General features: G+C 42.2%; 1 protein-coding gene across 4 annotated transcripts in view; it reads right to left on the minus strand.

The window, feature by feature from the left end:
• The window catches only part of LOC124406781 (gamma-aminobutyric acid type B receptor subunit 2), a 98,753-nt gene that overhangs the window by 14,818 nt on the left and 62,709 nt on the right, over positions 1-21,226 (minus strand). For 3 of the 4 annotated variants that reach the window (XM_046882370.1, XM_046882372.1, XM_046882373.1), the window contains exons 3-8: positions 20,560-20,874; positions 18,435-18,539; positions 17,079-17,144; positions 11,417-11,620; positions 7,422-7,646; positions 3,992-4,052 (exon numbers count right to left, since the gene is read on the minus strand). In XM_046882370.1, the coding sequence (XP_046738326.1) occupies positions 3,992-4,052; positions 7,422-7,646; positions 11,417-11,620; positions 17,079-17,144; positions 18,435-18,539; positions 20,560-20,874 (976 nt within the window). The remainder of the gene's footprint in view (positions 1-3,991; positions 4,053-7,421; positions 7,647-11,416; positions 11,621-17,078; positions 17,145-18,434; positions 18,540-20,559; positions 20,875-21,226) is intronic. The other variant, XM_046882371.1, reaches the window with a different exon arrangement.

The raw sequence follows: 21,226 nt of genomic DNA on the forward strand, positions 1-21,226 counted from the left end.
CGGACGTTTATTTCTAGCAAACATCACAGAGCTCAAAGTATCGGAGACGAAATGAAGAGTTTATACAGCATCATCTGCGTCAGCGAAAGTCACGCTTGTTGACTTTGAGTTTAAGTTTAAGTTTATTCGTGCCCTGGTAAAATATGGGACTCACGAAGATTTACTGTTAGCCAGAAATTACATGAAACAACATACAGATCATTAAAAACAAGACTAAAAACTAACTCAAAAAAGAAACATAGGAAAAGTAATTCTCAATTCAAACTTCAAGATAATACATAGCAAGTTGCGTTCGGCGTGGGTTTCAGATCCGGTGAACTGAGACACCGGAAGTTCTTACGCGACGGTAACGATTGTAAACGAAGCGTAAAGCTCGAGAACACGGCATAAAAAAATGTTCGACGAGTCCAAAGACACAGTGGATCAAAGTGATGCCTGCTCTCTGCTCGAAGTCGCTTCATCAAGTTCTGAGAGCATAGCAATTTGCCTTAATTATATGGAGAACCGACGGGATAGATTGCTTCTCAAAAGTAGAAAGTTCTTATTGAGTTTTCGCCTCGTATTTTCATCACAGATTAGCGTGAATTCTTCATGGAGAATAATTGAGTCGCTGTTCAAAGGTGTTAGGTATTCGTAAGTCACAACAAAGTTTCGTTGAGCATCTATGTTACATAATAATTAAACTTGAAGCTGTTAGTCAGAATTTTTAAATCCGATTTTCACCCGCTGTGTAAATTTACTAATTTTTACTTCGAATTCACCACGTTTTACAGGTACGCAAAGTGCATGCATTATATTGCAAAATTAAACCGACCCATCCTTGGTTTACGATGCGTTTATTACCGTAGCTCCGTTGTCAAGGCTTTTATTAGCACTTCGGTGCACTTCCGACTGCGGAGTATAATTTCTCGTGAAAGAATTTTCGGTATCTGCATTCTAAAATATTTAATGATGGTTATATAAAACCTATTTTCACTACGTGTAGAATAAAATAATATTTTTCTCGTCTCTTTTCCGGTGCAGAAAAATTTGCGAAATTTTTTACTTCACTCAATCCTTGATTTCTGTATAGTATTATTATATGTATATAGACATCGGCCGCATCCGTCAATGACTTTAAAGAAACTCAGTATGAATGAAGAGATACAGTTACGGACCAGAAATTCATTTCACCAATTCCAAATCACCGCGCAAGTGCCAATAACAGAGAAGAAAGTCTTCGGTTCCGAACCTCGTTTTTGTGGTGAATAATCAGCGCGATTGCTAATCACTCTGTCAGTCTATCGAACCGAATTCTTTCCGTGGAAACGACGTCTTTGAAACTCTCCGTCGGTGATCTATTCATCAAATTGTCGGCGAGTTGCCGTCGTTCGAATGTTCCCATAGAACAATTGTCAACGGGGGTTGAGGGAAGTTGAACTCGAGCTAGTGAAAGTTGGAATTAGTTGGTCCAAGTCAAAACTCGAGTAAGCAGTAACTCTCAGTGTGATATTCGATCCGAGTTCGCCTTGATTTCACTACCAATACGAGACGTGGTTTGTGACAACAATTCGAACTGAGCTGCGATTGCACTAACAATGAGAGTGAGAAAATTCAGTCGATGAGCTGCTGATCAAGGATTGTAATTTGCAGAAGTCAAGTTGGGCGAGTGTTTGACGTTTAACGGGGCTAAAGCAAGGCAATCGACGTGTTCCAAGCTCAGACCGCCTGTGTGTTTATAACCGTTCCAGAATCATTGAGAAGTCTTTGAAATTCGATAAACCGGAGGATTTTTAGGTTTTTATCATGTCAAACGATAAATACATCAGTGCTAAGCCAGCTCACAGTTCACATCGCATTTTCTTCCGCCTCAGCCTTTTTTATCTTGGAAGAATAAGAAAAAAGAGAGAATGGAAAAAATCAAGCCTCGAACCTCAGATGCGTAGGGAGCGAGGGAAATAATGATATTCATCGAAATGGATATTTAAGAGGGCTTAGATTGCCAATTCTTTTGATCTAGTAACCACGGACTCTTTCGTTTGGCTTGTATTATTTTTAAATACTCATTTGACATTCGCAAGCCTTAACTCTCGTTGTTGTTATTCAATTTTCAATAATTCCACATCGGTGTTTCCTTTCTTCTCATCGAAAATTATACTCTCGTTCTACTCACTGAATTAATTTGTGTTCATAAAAATGAATCATTGGCTGTAGCATGAAGTTAGCCGAGTATTACAGCGAGCTCAAGTTTGCCCATCGCTTTATGAGTTTTCGTTACTCGTTTCTGCGACTGTCTCAGTTGCGATATAGTTTTTCGTGGGAACTGCGAGTTTGCCGATATCTTAAAATGATTATACAAAGTTCACAAGCATGTGAAGTTTACCTCGTTTAAGCTGATTCGTTGGCATTTTCTGAAATTAGCTCACCTGTGCAAGCTGCTCCACGAGAATAATTAATTTCAACTCATGCAGCATCGCTTTGTTTGAGAGAATACCAAAATCTAAATATAAGAAATTTCCGATCTAATCACCGCGGAAATATGCATAATAATAGGAAGTTTCATAAGACCAAATTCAAGTCTGCAATATACTCCATTTGAAATTAATCGAAAATACAGTGCTCGTGTTTAATCAAAGTCACTCTGCAGGATTATTATCAGCATGGCAGTATTTTTGAATCAGATTTATTTTGACGGGTATAGGAATATACGTGTAAAGGGTTGTTTTTTCATTCCTGCTCAAAGTCGGGTAAGTCATTTGGGAATTGGCATCCACGGATTCAGGTTTGATCGACTTTTTTCCGATAAATTTCTTTTCGTTTAATCAAACATTCGCTTCAAAGTTGAAAAGAGAGTGAAAATGAAAAATATCGTCTAAGGGTTAAAATAATTTTCAGGCAGTAAATCAGTTTTGTTTTGTTTAATCAGGCATCAATACCACCCTGAAAAAATTCTTTAATGTAACAAGGCTGACGTACGCGGTGAGCAATGTCATTAATTTGTTTTCACATGGAGGTACGAGTGCGCGCTAATTACTTGCATCCTCTATTACAGCCGGAGAAATTATTTCAACGATATAGAATGCACGGGGAAAACTAATTTAAATAGTTTTCTACGGTGTGTTAATGCACCCTCATAGATTGCCGGGAAATGGCGGTCGCACAAGCCGAGTTGCTCTCCGGGGAATCATGTTTGGGGTTAGACGACGACGACGGCGACTAATTAATTGCAAATGTATTATGAGAGTGAAGCTTTGGCATCGTACGAATCTGCGCCAATTCTGAAATAGTAAAACCAGCTGTGAATCCATTGCGAAATTTGAAAGCTTCATTCATCGAGTGAATAGCGAACCGCAGGTATCCCAATTTGAATAAGAGATATGTTCCACAGATGAAAACAGTTCGTGATCAGCGTTGAAAAATTTTGCCACGATAAAAGTTCTCATGAAATCATTGTGCAATCGCAATTGTTTATGGGCAGAAAATTCGAGATGAAAATAAAGAGATGAAGAGATGACTCGGATTGGATAAAGATTTTGGAAGTAGAAAATTCGAATGGAACAATCAAAGGGCTGAAGTCGGAACTGTCATTTCATTTACTCGAAACAATGATGACGTAACAATAGTAATGGCGGTACAGAATTTCGAGGGCGTCACATCACCGCAGCTGCATTGCATCCCGCATGCACGGTCAACCACAATGCATTGCGTGTGCCCCTCAATTGCTTTCATTCTGGCTGGTCTGCGGCATGGCTGAATTATCAGTGTGCAGCTCATCGCGCGTGATGAACGTTTCCAAAATGCAGGACTATTGTCCTACTGTCAAACGTGCAGAATTACCGCGTTACAATTGTTCGTGAGCGAGTAACTGTCGTGAAAATATGTGGAGGTTGGGAATTTATTAGCGAAGTATTTCTAGCCGATTTTCACCAATTGCGTGAAACAGCTTCAAACGATCACGACGATTAAATCCAATAAAACCAAGACATTGAAGAGATTAATTAAAAAGGCTTACCGTGCATTTGATAAAACGCCGAGATGCCGATTCGATCCGCACCTTTAAACGACACAGGACCCTGAAACAGAAGAAGAAACATTTCGATGTCTTGATATGCTCTAAATCGATAAGAAGACCGCTTCAGTTTCAGAATCAAGCGAAAGCACCACCAGCAACAGCTCAGCTGTTTCTGAAATTCGGTTTTCAGCTTAATCTTGGCAAATTATTCACGCATGATTAACCCCAACGGTATGACCCTGAACCAAGGAGGGAAGATTCAACCTCGGTAGTCTATGGGACAAGGTTTTTGGCTGGGCATGAATGAGCCCATTACGTTTCTGAGACGAGCTACTTAGTTTGCTTCTGATCTGCCGTTATTCCAGTAAATTGAACGGCTGCTATTTCATCGCTGATCTGCAACCCCTGTTCAAAAAACTGTTCATGCAATGAGAGCCGTGCATTAGAACATGGATGAAAGAAAATGGCGCAAAAAATGATCCCAAGGGTTCGCGGTGGATGATCCTCGCTTTATAGGCTCTTGGAATTGTTTGCACGATTTCGCATTTACTGGGTTCTTATTGTTATACCGGGCAAGCCTAGCCGGCTCGATAATAGCGCTGCAACTGGTCTAACTGGCGTAAAAGCCGCGGTCAGTTTACGAAGGAAACCTTTCCAAACAATCCTGATATTCACGCTTATTTCCGGCTTGTTTCGGGGGCTAACGACAACAAGCTCTTTGGACGTCAGGGGGCGTCAATCAACAAGTTTGCGCCCTGGCTCAAAGGTAAATCTTTTTCCTCCGATTCCCCGGACTATATCCATCCGGAGTTTTCCTCGGCAAACAAAAGCTCTCTTCCTTCCACTTTCCGGCGTTAGGTCAGGATCTTCGATTCGCGTGTCATACGTTGTGGTCAAATTTTGGCCTGCGATTCACTCCTGGAGTTAAGGATTATCAATCGACCTGACCGTCCGAATGAAAAGTTAGAACCAGAGGGAAAATCGTTTAAATATATGAAGTGATGTTATTTCCCTCGATGATGTAGTGAACACTAATCAAAAAGCATCCCTACTTCGTGATAGGAATGGATAGGAGCAAATCGGAATGACGCAAGCTAAGACGTTAACAGTTTGAGAAAAGCTTTAATCATTGTAGGGTTCAAAATGATCAAGATCTGCTGTGTTTCATCCTATCTGAAAGTTTTCGATTCTATTTCGTTCACTTTATAGATTTCCAGAAATCAGCACGAATTTTTTTTTTTTTTTTTTAACCAATAATTGTAGATAATATCCAGATTGGATAAAAATAGATTTGTGTACGTGCGTTAATTACAACATATGTTCGTCGACAACTGCATATTCTCCGTTGAAACCTCAGTACCTCTGATAATACAAAATTTCTTCAATTCTTATCAAATAATCCATGGACATCCGGCCATCGAGTAGAATAAACCCAGAAACATTATAGACTCGGATCTATAACATTGACCTCTAATCATTCAGAACCTGCTAATCATAGAAACTTCTCTCAAATTGCTGACATTTGATTATAGCTTCTGCCCAGATTCATTTACATTACATATTGTCGAGATAAATTGTTTCATTAGTGTTCACTGCCATTAGCCCAATTAATCACAATCCCAACTTTCCATTCAGACGGTTGGGTTATCCATCCCGAATTGGGGTGAAAATTTTTGTCGTTTTGTGCCAAATCTGCGGAGGGTTGTCTTGTTGTCCTCGTCCTTCCGGAGTTGACCTCGTTCCTCGTGTTTCACCCTTCATATTTCCCTTCGCCGCATCCTCGTCCCAACCTTCCGCCGATTCCACACAGTCATCTTGTCTTGAACCCTCTCGTTTCTGCGCGGTTTCGCATCTATCAGCATAAACGTGACATTGTCAGACCTCTGGACCGTTCCTAAGTGTGACGGATACCTACCAAACACTTTCAAGGCATTAGGCGAGCTAAAACGGCCGCGAAATGTTTTACCTTCCTCTTACCACATTCCCCTCTTTGGATAGCGTTAATGTGATTGCTTTTTCGTCAATGTTAAATGATATTGATGCTCCGGAGTGCTGTGATTTGTACAGTCCTGACGTTCCTATCTGATCCCTCAAATTTCTCCTCTTTCCTTCGGCAAAAAATGAAGAAAATGTATATATATATATGATTTTATCCATCTTCCGAAATAGCATGAATATCGTAACATTTGGGCGAAATCCCAGCTTACGTTCAGATCTATAAGTTATACACCTGTGCAAAACGATGAACGAATAATTGAACTCGACTTTCAGACACGTACCTATATACATTACCCGACCTTTTAGTCCGAATCGTATTTCATTTCATTTCTATACGAAAATTTCATTCGTGCGAAGCTTTTCAGGAATTTTATTTTCAGGCATGCATGATGAAATTAAAACATTACGACTGAAGTTCAATGAAATCAGTTTTTGGGTGTTTCGGAGTTCCGCTGCAATAACGAAACAATTAAAACAACAGATTTAATTTTTCTAAATTTTTCTACTTTCTAAAGGCATCCGCATCAGGGATTTATATAAGCAGTCAGAAAAACTTGCAAAAATATATTTTCAATAATACCGACGGCCGAATGTTTTACGGAAATTAATTTCCAGTTTTTGATCACCTCTTTTCTTCCACCTCTTCAAAACATCTCCACAAAACATTTCGAAGAGAATTTCGTTCGCTGTCTCTCACAACTAATTATCTACTTCAATACGCAGGGTAAAATTAAACTTGAGATTTTTTTGCCCTGGTGAGTAAAAGCCGGAGAAATAAAGGGGACGAGACGATCGACCTGAAAAGGGTTGCTTAAGTGCCAATTTTCTTCGCTAAGACTATGTGAGTGGCGGGCAAAGCTGACAAACCCTGTAACTTCATTGCAGAAACAAGCGTGGATGTAAACACGGAGGCAGTGATTCCCGGACGCCTAATTTTTCGGCCGAGTCGATTAGGTTGGCAATGCTGATTTAGTCCGCAGCGCCATTGCCGGCTGACCGCTGAAACAGGCTCAATCTTCGAAACATGTACGGAGGGTAGAGGTAAGGAGGACTAACTCCGTGCATAGAAAGTGTCCGTAAAGTAGAGGGAAATTAAGATGGCGCTGATGCAGGAAAAGTTTTACAAAGCGCCAATTAGATGGAGCTCGATTGAACCCTGATTGCTACAAATCAGATTGTCTGCCTTGCTTATGAGTGCCATTTTGGCGACTTGTTGGACCACTATTTCCTGTTTTTTGGCGGACACTTTTGCAGTTGAAAACCCATATGAGACGCGAAATGCTTTTGTTACATGAAATATTGTGTGCACCATGGAGATACAGTTCAATTTCTACGCGTCGCGTATTTTGAACATTCGTCTTCAACTCTCACGCTAGGCTTCGAAAGACCAAGTTTGCTTCCTTGGTGCAGAATAATACACTATTCCACTCACCGAAACGCCCATAAATTCAAGCTGGCTGAGCTGGCGCAAAATGTGGTCCGCGAGGTCTCGTCTGCCGTGCGTGTACTCGGCCATACTGATGTTCCTGTGATTAAGGTAATTCTCGGCATTGGACAAGGCGAGGGCCATGGCCCAAACTGCGTCGAAGGTCTGCGCGGCGTACCTTGATAAGGTCACGCCTCTGGTTGCCAGCTCTGTGGTGAACTCAGCTGTTGTCTGAAAGCCATATAACACAAGGGAAGCTTTATTACACTGAGAAACATTGAAACATGCTTAACGCTTGCAGGAAGTGATCCTGCAACTATACCTACGACGCGACGTGTCAAAATACGATACGTTCCAGGAGCTTGTCATGTAATGCAAAGACAAACCTGAATTTGGAACAAGATCACTGCGATGTCCGGAAAAGTTTTTGTCCTTCATGCTCACCCTGCGTAATTGTTGAAAAAAAAAATACGCCAATTTTAGGATTTCATCAATATTTCAGAAGGGCGTATAATTCCGCATATCAGTACAAATTTCGTCAGTCGATTTGCTGCCACGTTTCCCCGGTACGATTACGTCTCTGATTTCTAATCAATGGAATGAAGCGAAAATGAGACGACTGTGGAGGCTGCTCAATTATCTTACAAATTGGGGAGCATTTTTCCCCGTTTGGCTCCTTCGAATCAAATCAGGTGCTGCAATTTACTTTAACCGAGTATCGGTCGGGCTTTTCCATCTTTGCCAAGCGTTTGGGTCTGCGTCTATACGCGCAGACGCGGCGTACACAGTCATTATACCTTCGACGATAGGAGAGAATAATATATCGCCTTTTCAAGGTATCTATCTGGAACACGCGAAGTTGGAATCGGGGGCTACCGCAACGAGCTGCACCATTCGTTTAGCGTAACGTCCGAGTCCACGTGTATTCCACACTCGTGCAATATCTCAAATTACCGTACAGGCAACGATATAACCGAGTTGGAGCAGACAACGGTCTGTTAAACTCTCAAGGCTCTTGTCGGCTGCGCAGTTAATGAAACGAATTTCCGAGCGCGTTTCAATCGATTTTGCAAATTCATGCTTGGGCGAAATAAAGTTTCTTGGAAATAAGTTTGCAGACTTTCAGACTTTCGTCTTAACATGAGACTAGCATTTAGATCGATTCATTTTAAGGCAAATGTGAATCGAGTCGAGTAAAAAAAAACGAAAGTTTAATATTGTCAAGTTGCGTCGTTGAACTCAACGAACACTTGCAAAAGTTCATTTCACGGTTTCCGGATAACCTGTAGCTCTCTCGTGAGATCCTTCGGGCCACACTATTCCGGGAGGAAAAGAGTGAAAGAGATTGGAATGAATCATGAACGAAAGCGGGATTGCAGAGGGTGTGGAAAACTCACCCTGCACGTCGGAGTTCAAAGACGTCGAAAGTCCGTCAGGAGCTTAGGTCGAATCTCGTTAAGAACCCGGAGAACGCTTCGGCGGTAGCATTGGTTTTCGATACAGCTGGTATCCAGTTGAATGGAATGAAGTGAGTGCGGAGAGGAGGATCTTGGCGAGATTTATTATTCGAGGTCGAGGAAGAGGAGAAGGAAAAGGAAAAGGAAAAGGGCGAGGAGAATGTATAAAAAGCGAGCGTGGATCTCAGCCAGGCAAGCTGCTGGCAAGATCGGCTTTAATCGTACATCCCGAACACTCCAAGCCCTGAGTTGCAAGTTGCAAAGGATTTGCGATTTCGCATTCGGTCAGTCGTTGATTTGAATTGTAACTCGGAACGGATTTTTTTAGGAACACATCCAAGACCGGTTTAAAAAACGGTATCCCTGAATAGAAGTGATCACGTGATTCGATTTTACAGTCAAATCGCGATAACGATCGGCATAGTGGAATATGAGGGAAAACGGAATAGAACCAGCCGCCATTATACCAGCAACTACCAACAATAAATTTCCGCGAAATACAGGGACCGGAGTGAAAACGTGTACCTCTACATATTGGCATATGTCGGGTGGAGATGCGTCGTTTATTTTTTAGCACCGACCCTGGAAAAAAACGCAGAACTTGTTGTTTTTCTTTGCCAGATCATTATAAATATTGCTGACAGTGCGTGACGAAAAGGTAACTGCACAGTTTTAATTTGTAGCTGCAGAGCGAGAGATGAAATACGCGCATTTGCTTGTTTCGCACTCGTAATTCGCGCTCTGATGCTGCACGCCGGTTTTATGCTGATTGAATAATTACTGAGTTTGGAATTGCTTTGTACTATGGAAGCGTACGACGTATTAATTCGCGATACATTATCTGCAGTTATCACTGATTATACATATGCATGAATCGTTATTCGTCAAACATGCAGTCGAATGCACAGTCGTACCTGTAACCCTTGCGCAATACCCAATTCATTAACTATAGTCGATTCCATGGGGTGATTGTTTAATTCCAAGGATCATCGCTTCCAATAAAGCTATCTCTCATACATCTAGGCACTTATAAAGGCTCTGGTTAAACAGATTTAGGCGGATTGTTCGCGGCAGTTAGTGTAACAATTAACCACCTGCCCCTGCAAGCAGTAATAACAACTGTCTTACTATTATTAATCTGCACGAGATAATTGTTCCCATCGTTTAATCTCGCGATAAAATTTGCTAAATTTAACATCGAGAATTTTCCCGAAGATCAGAAATTCCGATCGCGATTATCCAACGTTACATTTACATTTACATACAGGGTGTTACAATTAGATTTTAACACAGCTCACTTTGATTTTCTTTCACACGGTGTGAAAATTTTTATGTTAAAGTTGCAGGGCTGCTCGTGCGTAATACTTATTCAGTATTAATTTTCGATGGATTATCGTGTAAAGGCAACCGACTGCGTAATCCCAGGACCTTATTTCCAATACGATTTCCCGAGTGAGAAAACCACAATACACGCCCGAATTTGTACCTGAAGTTAAAACGTGCAAATTGTATTTTCACCGCAGCCACAATGGAATCGAGTTTTCATTAGTCAGTGGTATGACGTATCGGTGAATAAATTCAGCTCTAGAGTATGGGTTTCAGGCTACTTTTGTTCCGCCTACCTGTGTACATTAACAAATTTTTAACAAACATACGGTAGTCGGAGGCAACGGTTTGTTTAAATTGATTAAATAATTAAAATTAGAGGGTAATCCTGGGCGAGCAGTCACCATGCTAATTTGTCATTGATCGTGTTCTCGTTGAAAGTTTCCGTACAATCGCTGCTGATGAATTTCACTAAAGCAGACACAGGCTGCAGAGGGTAAAGGACAGTAGAGAATAATTTATTGTTTGAAAAGAAAAAAGAAAAACAAAAAAATTCACCAACGTTGCAGCCCGTAATCTTAGACGCAACACAACTCGTCCACTCCTGAATATAAACAACCGAGAAACCCAGAAACCCAGGATATGCCCGGAGAATTTTGCCACCTCACCATCGTCTGAACGTGATAAATTCTTGAGAAGCCATTTGCTAGGAGCTTCAGATTTTATCCGATTAAATTCGAGACTCGGTTTTCAGTCCGCAGGACCCTCCACTCATCAAGGATCAACGACAAGTCGAATTAGGAGTCAGTGTTCGAGATTAACTCCGAGCAGTGTAAGGTTCGAAGGTCGGTAATCAGGCAGTCCATGTTACCGGCCGCTGCAAGGTGTAAGAATTAATGACGCTCCCCCCCCCCCCCCCCCATCCCTCAATAATAAAGCACCGCAGAACGGTGCGCTAGAAAAAATGAACCCAACCGGGTTCGCTGTCAGTTCATCAATTAGCCGTGGGTGGGGGTTGGGGGTGGGTTCATCCAGCAGCTGCGGCTCCCCATCGCTCAGGCAATTACAGATCGCCTTTTTACTCTTCTCACTCAGCTTAAATTCCGCGCCAATTACACTCCGAAGAGGCTGATAACCCGTCCGTAGACCTTTCCGGGGTTTCGACATCCCCTATTTCCGGTCCCGGGAGATGACCCGGAAATAAATTAACTCCCTTACCCAGCCGGCGTCACTCTTGTGCGGACCCAAGACCACTGTGTGACTTTTGACGATGACGAGGCCGTCCAGGGTCGAGGCCAGCTCAGAGGACGAACAGTCCTCGGGTCTTGTGTGCCACCACTCTCCTGTGACTCCGGAAAGGTCGACGGCATCCCCTGGCAGAATCCAGGCGTAGTCACCACCGTGCATCCCCAGCTTCCATGCCTGAAACGATAAGACGAGTTTAGAGCAGTTTTGATGTATGTATTGGGAGGAGGATGAGGAACGACGTCGTGTGTCTAAGAATCGTGAGGATTTCTTGAAGGATGTGTTTTTAGGGTTTTTACGTTTTTAATGCTGAACTGAGATGATGATTGTCAAGATCTAGCTAGAGTTAGAGAAAAAGAGAGACAGAAATTAAAAAATGTATAAGATGGCATCACCTGGGATGATAACATCACCATCATATGGGATGATAAAATCACTTTTATCAAGGATGGTGAACGATAGTTGAATACGATGTTCTTACTGTGTGATTGAAATTCATATGAGAAAATGAGAATAACACGAGCTGAGATATGAACGGTTTGAGGAAGGATTATTTTATAAGTAGAACCTTCAAAACGATTAATCTCTGATGTTTTTGGTTTGATTTGTTAATGTTTTTGAGACCTGGATGACAAATTTTTGCAGTGAAATTACGTGAAAGTAAAATGGGGAATCCGAACACAATTTCGAGGCTCTCAAGGAAATATTATGGACAATTTGGCAGCTTGAATCTGATGCTAGTTTGTCGAGTGGGTTATAATCTCGTGAAAAGTGTATCATCACGATGTAAATCAGAGTGCATCCGTCGGTTCAGTGACGCCCGGGAATTTTGAAAATGATTATATTTGCATGCCGTACGTATATAACGCACTCGCTATCAACGTGACGACGACGAATTGAAAAACGAACGCGATAAATAAACATTGATATGTGGGTTGACGTTTGCGAAGCCCGCTTCTTTTTATTTGATATGACGATAAAAAATGTTTCACAATTTCCAAACTGTAGACGGTATTCGCGGCTCTGAATCTCGGATATATGTAATATATGATTTTCGAAACCAATCACGTCTGGCCTTCACGCGTGTGCTTCGTGGGGAGTAAAGACACGAAAGAAACGCATCGGGGCTCCGCCAAATTATAAGCCATTTTAAATTTCAAGCTAATTACGTCTATGCTCTCAAATGACGAGGAAACTTTCTAATTTACCTGAAGCAATTAGCAGCTTGGAATAATCATGGTTTTAAATAATCCTGACAGCGCACGTTCAGGCTGGTATAAAATTCCTACGAAATTACGTAATAGCTTTTGTTAGAGGCGTTATTAAAACCGAGAGAAAAATCCGCGAAGAGTGTAAGTGTAAAAGGGAAACAAAAAGGCAGCGAGAAATCCAACGCGGAAGAAAAATTGCCTTGGCTGTCAGAGCAACACTGAATCATATATGATTATTCGGGCAAAAATCAAATCCCGAGGAAATAAAATCTCTCCGCCAGAGTTACGAAATGACAATCTTCAAATATCAGCCCGTATCCTTCTGTGTTCTGAAGAACATAGCGTTTCGTAAATGGCGAATCGTACATTTGGCGGATGGAACTTACCGAGTTGCACAGTAAGAAGAATTGACTTCCGGGAATCGAATGGCTCGGGAAACTTCATCCACCAAACGGATTTGCGTTTGAATTTTACCATTTTCACCACGTTTGAGTGCCTTCCGGGGCCGAAGAAACGGCGAGCGTATTTAGTAACTCGCGCAGTTTGCACTTTTACAGTTTATCTCGGATTACTGAACTTGGCAGGTAATTATTTTCCTTTTCCAGCTTCCCATGAATATACGCTTGCACTATGAGTCTGCTACGAGAAAATTAACTACGCATACGGTATCCGAGTGTTTACGGTATGGAAATATTAAATATATATGTATATGATCATATATACAATCGAATATCAATCTTCATTTCTTGAAAGAGAAATTTATTCATCCTAGAGCTAAGATCGATGGTGAAATTGCGATGTTATAACGCGGTAGAAAGTCCAGCTAAGCTTATCCGATTTGGCAGCTTTTTTAACTCGACTAAAGCGGCATGAATTAGAATTCCGATGAAACGATGTTCGATTCATTCATCAGAATTTAATGAAACGAAGAAAATTGCCGAAGTCAGTGGAACCGCGAACGAATTAGCCTTGCAAATATCTCTCGAATATTGAACGTAAATACCGAGGTATTACGATGAACTTTTATATATTTTTCACGTCTAAATATCCAGACTGGCTTCAATCTGAGTTAAATTAACAAAGATGCAGTTTTCATCACCCGTATCTCGAATTTTTAAGACCGAACGACAATTTCGAAAGATCGATGTTCCTCTGCCCGCGAAAGCTTGATAAGAATGTATAAATTCGTTTCCAGTTCCAGCTCCGAATAACAATCATTCACCCGACAATTCACTTTGACCAAATTGTTGAGAAATTCCTTTCTTCGCGGAGATCGAGTAAGGGGAAGAAATTTCTCAAAGACATTTGTATCCGGACGTTTTAGAATTCTTCGACACCTCGTAGGACGTTAAAATCGTTACCCCTGAAAATCGAACGAAAAACGACAGCAAATTTCCTCAAGATTTGGTGACAAGTGCTGACGAAAACAGGTCTGCTTTCGGAGGGGGTTTCCACCCCTCTAGACGCCGAGATTTTGCCGCGATGGTTTGCCTCGAGCAATATCGAACCTGGCTGGTCCCTCGTATAATAACGGCAGCCCATGCGCTCATATATTTCAAACAACCAAGTTAATGAACATAACCGCGGGCGGTTTTCGCAGCATAAGAGCACCGGCTGAGGGCATAAAGGTAATAAAGGCAACTAGGAGTGCGAGTCTCGTATTTCTCTGCCAAAGGAGCAGCCTTTGTGCCCCGTAAAAATGGTTCGAAACTTCGAGTAAACAACCCCTTAGAAAACGGGGTTTGACGAAGGAAGGCGAAAAGTCGAAGAAGCTCCGATCTGCAGCCATCGCGATGCAATTATCAAAGAATCATTATCGCAGCAAATGAATTTACTCAACCCTCCGTGACGTCATTCTCTGCCAGATATCATCTGCCTCCTCCACCGAGGTTCTCTCGACTAATTACGAAATCTCATCGGAGCCGTTGAAAAGCTGATATTATACCGCGTGTCGACTAGAACCATCCCGGTTACGCAATTATAAGGAACGTACCCTTAAAGGGAAAGCCTTTCAGCGAAGAATAGGTATACTAAAGGCGAGAGCGTTGTTGCGCGAACGGAATTTTTCCTCCTTAACGATAAACTCGAATTTTATCTGGTTGAAGGAAAAAAATCTTGCAAAAACAATTAGGCGAAAAAATTCTATACTCGTATAAGCTAAACACATGACAGTTGAATTGTCACTTTGCAACAAATGTTATCAAACTTATCGGCGAAGGAATAAAATTTTTTTACGGATCTGGCCAGCATTTATTTCTCATTCCTTTTGTTTTCATTCGTTTTCTTCTTTCTTCTCCGCGACGACGGGAACTCGGTAAACAGAAAATATTGTTTGAAAGAAAGAAAAGAGAGGGAATAAAAATGGTAGAAGGATATCAATCGATACTAATTTCCCGTACAGGGAATTTCTTTTCGTAGCAAGGGGAAAGGCAATGGCATGGAAATTAAAATAACTGATGGAAAGTTCGCATGTTGAAATTGAATTCTTCTTCTTCATGCAAGTTTTATTTTTGTCGAACGTTTCAACTATCTGTTAAAAATATTGTACCTCCAGACAGTCGGGTAATACAGTATTCGTACGGGCAAAGGAGAGACATAAACAACCCAAAGAGTTATTGCAATCCTGTATAATATTTCTCTTCGAATTTTCTGCTCAGCAGATTCGCACCCCGATTTTACTATGCCTAACGTGCCTATTTTCGACTGTCGAGGGTCAGGAGAGTTATGATAGCAAAGGAAGAATGGAAACCGAATTGTTTTCCGCAGCGAAAGAACCGTTCAACTCATCACTGCCAGAGACAGCGACTCTTAAACCGCAAAGTACTGTGAATCGCTGTTCCATATTCAACCGATCAACGAAGTCGATGTCCATTTATAATATTTTCGTACAAACGTTGAATTAACGTAGGCGATTACGAAAACCAGCAGGGGTAAAAAGCACGATCGTTTTTCCCGCGAAAACACATAAATCTATCAATCGAAAAGAACCCTCAAGTGTCTTGTGAATTCTCACCAAGGGTTGTGGCCAGGTAAATACCTGGAGAACGTAGAAAGTCTCTAGGCGTGTAAACCGCAGCAGATGTTCCTCGGGCTTTTGTTCGTCGGACTTTTTCATGGCACACGTGTAAGTGGGAAGGAAAATTTTGGGTCGAGTGGATAAAACACGGGCAAAAAGTTCTGCGAGATTTTCCGCCCTTTTTGCACGCTTAAAAGCGAATTTCAACCACACGGCTGCCGAACACGTACGATGTACAGCGGATTTCAGCAACAACCCAGAGTTTAAAATTTGCTGCAGGGCTGATCAAGCCTGCGAAACTCCCGTACAGGGTATTTCGTGTAGTTCGAATTGCTGGAGTAACTCCTCGCCGGAAACTGGTTTTCAGACAGAGAATGCAAAACTTTCGTTACCGGAAAGCGGACGACTCGGATTTTGGAAGCAATTCCTTTCGGGGACAACTTTATGCATCGCCAATCCTACAGACTTGATTGGTCGACGAGAACTCGCGGATGGTGAGAAGAAGAGCACGATTACAAAGAAGAAAGTCAAACCCTGCTTTGTGGTTGTGATAGATTTTGGAAAACGGAGTAAAATCATGTTCGAATTGCGCAACTTTGAGCAGTTTGAACGAAAAATAGTCCGACGATCATTATAAAGTTCAACTTCGCTCCGGGAATAAAGCTAGTCGGTTGTAAGTTTCGAGGATTTTGGTTCCACGGTTTTCACAGCGTTAATTATACCCGACGAAAGTTTGAAACTTTACATTACCGCACAGACGACTATAGGTAGAAAGTGAAATATATGTACGCTTGCGGGATGATACATGACTTATGCGCACAATAACACGACGTGCTTAGCAAAGTAAAAGTCGCTTGAAAACGTGTCGACGTAGCATAATTTGAACCAGTGACGATGAAATATTATCGCCACGTGGCGAAGCGAAGAGGAAATGGACGTGGTTTTTGAACGTTGCAGCCACGGCGTTTTGAATTCAGTTACGAGGCTCCGAGAGGGTCTCGAAAATGGGTTCTTTAAAATCTCGGAGCCTGAACCCTGCACATCGGGCGGCAGACAAAGCTTTGCTCGGACTTTGAATCTGAAAGATTAATAGGAACTGAAATTCGACGTCTCGGTAACAACTGGAGAAGAGTCCCGAGGGATCAGTGATCTTTACAGTAGCGAACGATTGAGGTTCGTTCATTCGGTCCGGGCTTTTTTGAATCCTCGATCCTTGGATGTCTCGACCCGGAGGATAATTGCGAGTCGACGGTAGCTCTTCTTTAATCCTCTGCCTGCACCGAGCTTCCCGGCGCAAGTGTACGTCGCTGTTTCGTCGTTAGCTTATTTCGTAGTTTTACCATTAGGAGAGCCGGAGTTATCAAGGGTTGAGGGCTTGACTTGTATTCCGAGTCTAGTTTTTACTTACCTCGCAGAAAACTCGGGGTGCTAAGACTGGGGAGAAGCTTGCGATGATTATCCGCGTGTCCAGTTCCTGCAATTCAATGAAAAAAATGCTTTGTAATGGTGAGTTGTCTAGTTGGTGTTTCAATTTCCCGTTTCTCTGTTTTTAGGGAAAACAGGAAGTTATCGTAATTACCCCGAAAAGGAAAAATTGAGTGTTCAGTAGATCTCCACGTTTTTAAGTACGTATAGAAAATCACATCCGATCATTTTCCGATGGACGTCTGTGTGTGTTCGAAGTTCTAATCGGATATTAGTATTTCATTTTATCTGTGAAATTGGAACCTACAGTGTGAAAATGGGAAAGTTGAAGGCTGGCTTTTAGCCAGCCTAAGCCAGTTCATTTTCTTATCTAGGCAGAATTACTGGAGGTAGTTCTCTTACTTTATACTGCGAATGATGAATTGGTCGGCCAATTAATTAATCACGCTATCTCACGAAGTTGTCTGTCGCGAGCGACCTGAGAATTGTAAGATGAAATCGCACGTATCGGAAAGTTTATCTTGAACAAAATGACGGTGAATTAAATGCTCCCGAAAAAGTTTCCGCACGACCAGGGAATGGGAAGCCTCGTCCAGATGCGAGATCAAGCCAATGACCATGGTTATGAATCATCCTGTCCCGTCGACATTCAAAGGTCACACTCGAGGTCTGCTGGTTCCCATGGCTATGGGGACTGTGCAAGAAGACGGTACGATTTGAATTGAGCAAATAAATTATCAGTCCCTTGTTCAAGGTTCCCATGGGATATTAAATGTTCGTAATGCATAAAACTTGGCCCCTCGCGTGTCAGCTCTTCACTTTTAGTATCCCGAGGGAGATTCGTCTGCATATAAAATTCAAGAGAGCAAACATTCTTCATGTGTAGAACTTTTAATCTCCTCGTCATATGTTACATACTCCAGAACTTCAGCTGAGGAACTTTTACTCTCTCTGATGTTGGAGCCGCTCGTTTCATCGATGAAATAACCCGAATCTCCTTCGGTTCTTTTCTATAAGTTCGAAGGTAACACGCGGAAGAACTAAGCAACAATAAGTCGACTACCGCGAAGAAAACAGACTCAGAAAAGAAATCTTCAATTGGCGGAAACGACAGCAGCCTCGAGGATTCGGCTCTTTAAGTGCTTCTCGTTTTTCAAATAATCCCATTTCACTCGGCGGTGTTTTATTCGCTGTACGAATAACCCGTGATTAAAGTACGAACGAATTTTGGCACAAAATCCAAGCACCTTAGGCGGAAATCCTTCAATTCTGGAAGAACGTAAAGGGGCAATTCCTTCCTCGAGACAAACAACGTCGTAGGAAACAAAGTCAGTCTCACCTTTAGAGTGCGAAGCTGCTCTTTGTAGTCGTTCGCTGCAAACGTGATCGTGGCGGTACACGTGATGTTGGCTTGTTCCAGCTCCGTGACCAAGTCATTTACCGCCTGAAACGTAAAATATATATATAAAAATATTTTTTCGCCCCCGCAAAGAAAGGTGAGACATTCTCTCCCCTACAGAGAACCGAGAGAAGGTCGCTCTAACGCGAGCCAGAATCGTTCCGGGCTGAGAGCTTTTAGCGTTTGCGGCTTGTTCCGCGTATGTTCGTCGTTTTTCGGTTCTCATCAGGTAATGTTACAGGATTCAGTTCTCAGCCTACGACACGGCGTCGATCATCCCGATTTCATATATATCATGTATTTTTCACAATTTTTTTCTCGTTTGGATATATTCGCGGATGAATATATTTTGTCTCTCTGAGGCGTTGCGAATTTCTCTTATTGATCGAGAGGAGAAGCGTTCGATACGTGTTGACCTTTGCAGCTGGAGCCGCAGATAAGCCTTCGAGAGGCATAAAAAATCTGTCGAATATCCCGTCAAGATGAGATTTTGACCAATCGTCCATCCGATTTTTAGGACTGTCTAAAATGTAGCTTGAAAATGTGAGAGTTTAAAAGAGTAAGTAAGTTGTGACAAGCAAGGTTATCGATCCGGGTGTTCGATTAGCACGAAATCCTGGAGAACTTCTGTCCACAGGCGGAATTAATTTAATTTCGAAACGTTAACAGCCCGAGTCGAAATCTTCCTATTTTCAAACTACAACGCTCAAGAGATTCCGAATGGCGGATCCTCGGATTACGCGAAGAAACGAGCCTGAGCCTGTAACATGGATTAAACTACAGACCCCTCGGATTGGTATCGTTCAACAGCAAGAGCTCGCCTTCGATGGCTAAAAATCCGGTTTTATAAGCCACGGTTCACCCAGAAAAATTTCTGGTTCTACTTGCTAGACGGTCCTCAACTATTCTCGCGATTTACCACAATCAAAAAATACAGTTCTGGGTAGAAAATTAAAATGAATTTTTTACGTGTAGCTAATCGGATAATCTGATGTTGGTGGAGCGATGATTTGACGTTTGCTTAACTGAACATATAGAGATTTGATGTCGCATGTAGTGAGCACAAAAAATGTAGTATCGACAATTATGATCGCAGTAAACAGTGACTTGTACCATCCTTTTTTACAATTTCAGCAACATTTAAGCTCGTATTATAATAATTATATAGTAACTGTATAAAAAATATTAAAAGTCTCCTCGACTTTATCTTGACTAATATGTGTACAATTCTCGGTGTCGAAGGTCAAAATTAATGGAAGTCAAGGTTTGACGTGTCGGTCCTGAGGCGGCCTTCCTCAGGAAAATTTAATTGCTTGTAACAAAATTTTGTTGATTTAGATGATGACTGTTCATGTTTAATGAATATTACCTGCGCTATGGATTTTTAACTCAATTTTCACCGCTGCTGAGGCCTGTTTCGTTTTTTCTTTAATGTTAAAAGTTTCACCTCTGACATGAGGTTACAAGTAATGAAATTTTTCCGAAGAGGGCCTCCTCAGTTCCGAAACGTCAAAGCTTGACTTCCATTCATTTAGACCGTCGACATTGAGAATTCTACACATGTATAAAAAATATTAAATATTTCTCACAGGAAACATCAGTTTCGCGTCCGCCTCTGATTTCTTTAAAACTCATATGTTGTAGAACTTTGAAAACTAAAAGACACGTATTTTTTCTTATCTGCGGAAAAATGGTTTAAAGGGGTAAAAACGACCCCCAAAGATGGGCACTCAACGGGGTGATTTCTTGACGCGTTTTATGTATTCGAATGAAACGAACACTGAAATGTTTTTTTAACGAATAGGAAAACTTCAGCGTTAGTTTCATTAAAATCCACCCCATCCCCCATTTTTGGGAGTCGTTTTCACCCCTCTAAACCGTTTTTCCGCAAATAAAAACCAAACACGTGTCTCATAGTTTTCAATGCTTTACAACATACTCGAGTCTCAACGAAATCAGAGGGTATCATCAAACTGAAATTCTTTGTCAGTGGTGGACAATTCTTCACATTCAGGTAAAAAATTGCAGTCGGGCATATTTCGCTATGCAAACTAGGCTCACCCACCAGGGAGTACATATCTCCGTTCTGCGATAACGCCGTGACCGTGTCCCAGCCGAGGTGCTTGATGAGGGCGATCCTGGCAGGGTTGTGACTCGAGTCTGGAGCGACGGTGCGACGGAAGAGCGGAAACTCGGTGGCGTCGGACAGCGCTGGAGCCGTTGAGCCGAAGGAGACCTGGGCGATGCTCCAGTAGGGGACGATCTTCGCCAGGGTTTCCGTCACCTCGGAACACGCCGTGCCCAGGAGAAGAGGCATCAGGGCGTCCCGCCTGGAGTAGAGCGCGTGGAAGAAGCGGTCGACTCCGACGCCCGGGTCACACTGAAACAGAATTTGGCGGTGGTTTGGTTTTGAAATTGCTACTTGATTCTTGGACAGGCGGCTTCAGATCCCGTGGATGTGCTCCCGGCTCTGGGGGAATCAACAGGTATGTACCTACTGCCGGGAAATCTGTGAGCACGAGTCTCTGCACCCTGAGCTCGGAATATCAGGTGTTGGAATAATCGCACTCAGACCCACCGTACTCCAAACTCGATTTCGCAAGCTCGCCATTTGCCTGTTAAAAGCTCCTACGCTCTGCCACAAAGGAAACCACCGTGCTCTGCAACCCCTTATTTGAGGGTGTAACTTTTCCGGCCAAGGCTGGCTGCCCGAGTCTGCGCCACGTGTGTCT

Source organism: Diprion similis, chromosome 6, assembly GCF_021155765.1.
Source record: "Diprion similis isolate iyDipSimi1 chromosome 6, iyDipSimi1.1, whole genome shotgun sequence".
In the NCBI taxonomy this organism is placed as follows: domain Eukaryota; kingdom Metazoa; phylum Arthropoda; class Insecta; order Hymenoptera; family Diprionidae; genus Diprion; species Diprion similis.